Source organism: Gymnoscopelus microlampas (genome assembly GCF_963454915.1).
Source record: "Gymnoscopelus microlampas genome assembly, chromosome: 18".
Classification (NCBI taxonomy): Eukaryota; Metazoa; Chordata; class Actinopteri; order Myctophiformes; family Myctophidae; genus Gymnoscopelus; species Gymnoscopelus microlampas.
The window spans coordinates 39,873,332-39,880,827 of NC_139955.1; the positions used below are offsets into that span (position 1 = coordinate 39,873,332).

Consider the following 7,496-nt stretch of genomic DNA (forward strand, 5'->3'; position numbering starts at 1 on the left):
GTGTGTGTGTGCGTGTGTGTGCGTGCATGCGTGCGTGCGTGCGTGTGTGCGTTTGTGTGTGTGAGCGAGCGAGCAAGCGTTCCGTCCATTCGTGTGTGTGTGTGTGTGTGTGTGTGTGTGTGTGTGCGTGTGCGTGTGCGTGTGCGTGTGCGTGCGTTGCGTGCGTTGCGTGTGTGCGTGCGTGTGTGTGTGAGAGTGGGGTATTGTGGGCGCTGTCTGGGGATGGTTGGTGCATGAAGATTGTGTTTGTGGTCACACTGACACAGTCAATACTATTTTAAAATCAATCAAAGTGAGAAGGTTGATAAATTCTGTCGTCTGGTTATTTTTTCTGTCTTTATTGAAACTATACAACAGTATTCTATCAGTACCACTACAGTATCTCTGACCACTGGAGGATATAGCTGCAACGCAGGATATAATATAGAACAGTAGAAGTAGACAGCCAGGGAAATACAGGACAGACAGAATAAAACAGGGGACATGTGTGGTCAGACTCAGCAGACTATCCTTTCAGAGCAACGCACCCCAAATGCAGCCATTTGTGCATCCTTTGAAGCACACATGCTCTGTGATTTAAAAAATAAAGTTTGCACCCCTAGAAGGCATGACAGCCAGCCTCGATCAGCAGAGTAGAATGGGATACATTCTCCCACTGCTCCAGTTAGTTGCTGCTTCTACTTTTTTCTTACATTTTCGCTGCTGTTCAAGTATTTATCATTATGACTTCATTAATATATTTGTTTTACCCTTCATCCCACCGTTCAAATATATTCGGTGTAGTTTTATTAATTAATTATGCCATTAGTGACTTTAATGAAATCACTGAAACTCACCTGAGTGTGTCATCAGGTGAGGAATTTAGCCCCACCCCGAAAAACTGCTCTCAGCAGGAAAGGCCCAAAACAGGGCATTTCCGGTTCATGGGCTCATCTCTGCTTTTTTTTAGTTTTTGACACAGAATCAGACATGTTATGGTCATGATTCACCAGGAGCCTGGATGGCTTGGTTCCAGGCTTAAACTAATATATATATTTTTTTTCCCGGAAATCTCTTTGGGACAAATGAATGGGTTTTCTTTCTGTGGCACCACAAAATGTCCTCTTTTCCCTACTAGCTTTCTGCAGGCCTATAGTCAAAACTAGAAAGCAGACATATGTTTACCCTATCCAATGGTAAATTAAATTATGCGGCAGTAAATGTTTTCAAATAGCCATTTTTTTCACAGCAGTTGCACAGTGTTTCCACACCGTATTACTATATATAGTAACATACACTATACATACACTGTGTTATCTCCAGCAGCATATGTCCCACACCCTGCTTAAAATGAACCCAAATTGTAGGTCAATACTAAAAAAAAGAGAGGAAAAGAAAGAAATTGCCTACAAATAATACAAATCATCACTTAAAAGCAATTTAAATTAAGCTATTAGTTAACGCTTAGCTATTCATTTATATCACTTATATTCATTTGTTTTAGGGATGAAATGATTCATCAAGGAACTCGGGCACTTTGAAATAATCTTTTTAAATGTTCTGCCTCAAAGGCTCGCATTTTACTGTCATTATGCATGTCTAAACATACTGTACGCCTGCATGCTCTGTGGAATATCAGGCGGTGGAGTGCACGGACAATAATTATAGTGACACACAGATGTGCTGCAGATGCATGTGTGCAGCATACAACATGAGCTGACCTGAGCGAGGCAGGAATGGAGCAGAGATAACACAATGGTATATTAATGAAGGTAAAGTGAGGTCAATTATGAAATGACCTTCAGAGGAATATGAAACCATTTCACATGCATAAATTGTCACATTGTTGGCAAGTTTGAATTGGACCCCCTGGGACTTGAACCAGGGACCTTTGTATCTACCCCATAATAATACCAATTGTTCTGTATATTGTTTAGACTGATATGCTAGGTTTTTGTTTTTTCTGTGATATAGTTTACTGAGGCACTACACTCTTTGCATTCTATGTTTAGGTATATGTGATGACCTTGCTTATTGTAAGTTGCTCTGGGTAAGAGCGTCTGCTAAATGCCTTAATAATTGTAATTTTTAATATCTGTGTGTGCGTGTGCATATGTTGCTTATTTTTCTTCCTGCAGTACCAATGACATCATCGATGGAGATTCCAAGCTAGTAGGAACTACAGCCGTTCTCTGTATGTTTATATGTTTGTTTAAAGTGTGCAGAGAAACTCTTGCATACATTTTACTTGAATGAGGTTGCCAAAAAAAATACGTGTTTTCTATCAATTACACACTGCCGGAGACTCCGCCGGTCATCAAATTATTGGCTTAGGAATGCTACAAAAACAAAACAATCTTCATGAATTCAAGGCTTCATGGGGTGTGTAATTGATATAAAATAAGTCATTTTTTGGATGCACTACACCTTTAAAGCCTGAGTTATACTTGGCTACGCATTGTTATCAGTGCGAGAGCACTGATAACAGCTGAGCCTGTAGACCGGTGGGCAATTAAAGATGCGCGCGCACGCACGCACAACCACACGCTAGCGAAATGAAAGATCTGTTTTTCACACTTTCAGAGCATATCCGTGGTCATAATATGGACATACCTAACAATAGATTACATTTTTGTGTATTTTTATATCAAAAGTCCCTAAAAGGCCAATCTTAATTACTTCCTGTGAACGCAAACATACTGCATGATGACCTAAGCTGAATTCCTCACATTTCTGCCTCCTCGCTTCCTCCGTCATCTGTCCTCCAGCATGGCGGTGTTAGGGTGAAATTGCAAATTGGTGACCTGCCAAAATATGTGACAATCGTGTAGACATCACAGAACGTCAGTGTTCCGAACGTAAATCATTGCAGTTTGTTTATTAGCAGAGTTCAACCTTGCTGTATTTAGGCCACTTATTTAAAGACCTCCGTGTAAGTTATGTGAAGGCCACAATGGTCACATATTTCGGCAGGTCAACAATTTCACTGTAACACCGCCATGCTGGAGGACAGACGACGGAGGAAGCGAGGAGGCAGAAATGGGAGTATTGGAATTCAGCTATAGATTTCATTCACCTGTTTGATTCCCATAGCTCACGTTCATCCAAACACACCTGATTTTAATTACAGAACTACTCCGTTTTGAATCTCATTCAAGATGACGTCCAGACGGTGTATTACTTAATCAGCACACTAAAATATGTATCTGAAAACATTAGAAGTAAGCAACTTAGTAACCAAAAGTAGCACGCACGCACGCACAACCCCACACACCCACCCACAAACACACACACACACACACACACGCGCACACGCGCACACGCGCACACACGCACACACGCACACACACACACACACACACACACACACACACACACACACACACACACAGACGAACCCCCTGACCTTCACTGACTCTGAGGTTATCACGATCACTACATTCCCCCTCCGCTCAACTCACACACACCCAGAGACAGAGAGACAGAGAGAGAGAGAGAGAGAGAGAGAGAGAGAGAGAGAGAGAGAGAGAGACACACCTGTGTCGAGGACCTGTGTAGTGGATCCATGCACGCAGATTGTTAATTTGTGGGCACAGATTACAAATTTGCTAATCAGTGGGCACCATTTTTTGTATCTGTACATACAGTTTACTAATCTGTGTGTACAGTTTATTAATCCGTGCCCACTGATTTCCACATTATTTTTTTCTTTTCTATCATATGACCCTGTGGGAGGCCACAGTGCTCATAAATGCATGCACCTACATGAAATAGACCAATACAGGTAGATACATTTAACAGAAACATCTAGCCATGCAGAATGAATGACGTTGGTTTCAAACCCCTGTATGCTGTGATGGGTACTTCACCCCTGTGCCACTTGGACGCTTTTGCCTGTTGTTTCTAAGTATAAGGGGAAGACTTGTAGATGTATTGTGATGTATTTAAGAAATACAATTGAACTGAATTGAATTGTAATTTAATCAATCAGCAGGGTGAGCAGCTGTGAGGAAGTGAGAACATGTTCAATCAGTCGTTCAGTCTGTCTGTTTTCTTAGCTATAACCCACAGAATTTGCATGTATGCAGGGGGAGGAACATACTGAATGCTGCTGGAGATAACATTGGATATGTTCATTACAGCCCTGTTTAATCATTAAAGTTACAACTAGGAGAAAAGGAGTCCAATGAAGCCAACATGGGTGTGATGCACTATAATTTGACTAGAGGGATTCTTGGAAACTTCATAATCTGTCCTGTTATCTGAAAAACTTTACAACAAATGTATGTTGCTATACTGTACATAGCAACAACAACCCCAAAAGGGGTTCCCGTTCTGAAAGGTATAGTTACAAATAGGGGTTCCCACCCAAAATGGGTTAAAAGATAAACAGAATTACAGTGATGGATGCAGACCAAAATAAATATTCCAAATCTACTAGAAGCTTCTAGAAAAGCATACGTAGACTTATCAGAGACCTTCAGCTTCAACCTATCACAACCAGCCTTCTCGTTTTGGGGGCGGAGGACATTTCAGGTATATATAGAGCAGAAGGGCCCTATAGCTACTGTACACTACGTCTGCATTTATTCTGAGACTGAAGGAAATCCCCAAGAAGCAACCATGACTGAGTGGTCAGAAAACGAACGTACCTTGATTAAATACATCTTCACCAGTCTGAACTATGAAGAAGTCGGACCCGAGGCTCTGAGCAGGTAGGTTCCTCTCCATCAAAATCAGATCAATAATCAGTTGTTATGTTTAACATTTTGTCTGATCCTTCCCTTCACTAAAATGTCAACGTAATCATTATGTTTCCCCAGGTGTCTGATCGTGTACCCCTGGTGCCTGCGGTACTTCGGCAACTTTGGTAACTTGTACAGCGCCCAGGACATCATCCTTAACCCAAAGATCGCAGCCCACGGTGTCAAGATTGTGCACGGTCTGGACAGAGCTATGCAGAACATGGACAACATCAAGGAGACGTATAAGGATTTGAGCCAGCTGCACTCAACGAAGCTGAACGTCGATCCCGACAACTTCAGGGTAACATTTATAATAAGAACTAATAATAACTAAGAACAATTTTATTTATGTAGCACCTTTCTTCAAAACGAATTAAGATACTGCAGTGTTTTAAAAACACATAGAAGTAAAGCACACAGAAGCAATGATGAAAAATAATAATAGAAATTAGGCAAACATGGCTTGCATTTATTGAAAGTCAATACATACAATACATTATTACTAATTCGACTTTATCTGCTAAAGATGAGTTTTCTGTATTTGCTCTCATGGATGCCATGAATAGGGTTCGGTATAAAGATTTGGTAGGAACCAAATTCAAAATGCCAAGCGCGTGCTGTGGCACTCTTCTCTCAGACTTAGGTAATGAGAACGGGGACTCCCTGTTGCTGGCTCCACTGTAGGTGCTATAGTGACATGCTAACATTGCTAGCAATGGGTGACGTTGCTATGTTGTGTTCCGAGACAGCAACACATCAAGCACTGTACATACATCTACACTGTGTCCACTCATTATTTTAACCACCATCCATGGTGTTGAAAGATGCAGTCGTCACTAGCTGTACTAAGGGCTACATAAATTGTCCCTATCCTGATGAAAACCACTATGGTGCTTGCATACGTGCACATACGTACTATGTATGAACATATAGTTCCTTTTAGGGGTTGAGTGGGTTTCAACAAGCTAATCTCCAAATGGTTCAACTGCTACTGTGTTCCACCATGTTGTCATGGAATAAATGTATTAGTTTATCATTCATTACAGTTCTTAAAGTTGACAATGTATTGATGTACCATTGCAGCATTGGCCCTCATCTCAAATACTGCCAGATACACAGTTTTGTACTAGTAATAGCAAATAATACAGTTAATTCGCAAGCTATGTTTGCTATCCTAACATTTGATCACTTCTCTTTTTCTTTTGTTTTCTTTTTGTAACCAAAAAGGGCAATTGTCGATAAGAACTGGAATCGATAAGCAGAATATACATCGTTTTTTTTAAATCACCTCTAACACAGGTATCTTACAGTGTTAATTCTCTGCCCCATAGCTGTTTTCTGACTGCCTCTCCATCGTCATTGCCGGCAAGCTGGGCGTCCAAACCTTCACTCCTGAAATGCAGGCAGCCTGGCAGAAGTTCTTGTTCGTAGTGTGCTCCGCTCTGGGCCAGCAGTACCAGTAAAGGTCCACGGGCCTCCAGGCCTGCAGAACGAGAGGCCAATGGAGCTCACTGAATTCACAGAATTTGAACATACACAAATAAAAAATGCTGTATGATATTGAAATATCTATGCAAACTTCATCATTTCATGTGTTATCTAACATATCAAAATGTATAAGAGATGGGAAGCAGGTTTGAAAATGTGAATGACAACATTTGAAGTCAAATTATAGACCAGTGTTTACAAACCTATATCGTTACAAATAGTCAAAATACTTCCCCTTTTTGGGGAAAGTTTTCTGTTTCAAAAATATTAAAGAATAGCCGATCTATAAAGCTTACGAAAAAAGGTTTGGGAACCACTGAACAAAATAGTCAAAATATATATTTTATCACCAGATTTACAATGAATACAGTAAAACAAAAACAAAAAACAATGAGTACGTTTTTTTTGGAAGGGATATCAGAAGAATTATTATCATTAAATAAGTCAAAGTAAGTTATTTAATGGCTCAGTAACAATTTTCCAGACTTCAAAACAGGTTGAAAACCCACAACTGTACTGGCGAGGAGCTGGCCAACCGGGTTAAGTCAATCTAATACATAAAAACAGTTCCAACGCACAATTTTATTTAGACGAAGAAGACCAACGTTTCAGCAATCCATACGACTTCTGGCCTCAACTTTGAGAAATGTCAGGAGATTGAAAGTTTAGCCTCTAAAAAGTGATACTGACAAAGAATAACTTGATTTCCTTTTGTTTTACCTTTATCATTTAATTCTGTGTGTTGCTATGCAAGAGTGCAGAATAGCCGACACCAACTCAGGTCTCCTGGATCGCTGCCCTCCACTCCCTCCTATCCAGCATCACGGTCCAGAGCTCTGCAGTGCTGCTAGCTCTGCTGTCTCGCTGCAGTGTGTCTATGTAGGTGGTGCGCCTCTTTCCCCTCCCAGCTGATTATTTTCTGTAAAAAAAGAGAGGTTGCATGAGGTGTCTTGGGTTCAATACCTTTGGTACCAGATAAAAGGCTTCTCTCTCTCTCACTCACTGTCTCTCTCTCTAGAGACCAAGATAAGGACACTTGCAGCTCTGTGTGTGTGTGTGTGTGTGTGTGTGTGTGTGTGTGTGTGTGTGTGTGTGTGTGTGTGTGTGTGTGTGTGTGTGTGTGTGTGTGTGTGTGTGTGTGTGTGTGTGTGTGTGTGTGTGTCCTAATGTATGATTGATGATCAGATGTCAGAGTTATATAGCTTTCTCTATCAACAATATTGACTCCATTCAAACCCCACAACCTCATAGAAACATAGAGGCCAGTGCGCGCACACACACACA

At 40.9% G+C, this 7,496-nt stretch overlaps 1 protein-coding gene across 1 annotated transcript; it reads left to right on the plus strand.

Annotated features, from left to right (window-relative positions):
• Window positions 1-4,602: 4,602 nt before the first annotated feature.
• On the plus strand, window positions 4,603-6,187 carry LOC311034056 (hemoglobin subunit beta-like; the record flags this gene model as incomplete). Its single annotated transcript, XM_084041796.1, has 3 exons — window positions 4,603-4,694; window positions 4,803-5,025; window positions 6,056-6,187. The coding sequence occupies 3 exons, from the start codon at window positions 4,603-4,605 to the stop codon at window positions 6,185-6,187; spliced, it is 447 nt and encodes a 148-aa protein (XP_083897922.1).
• Window positions 6,188-7,496: the final 1,309 nt, after the last annotated feature.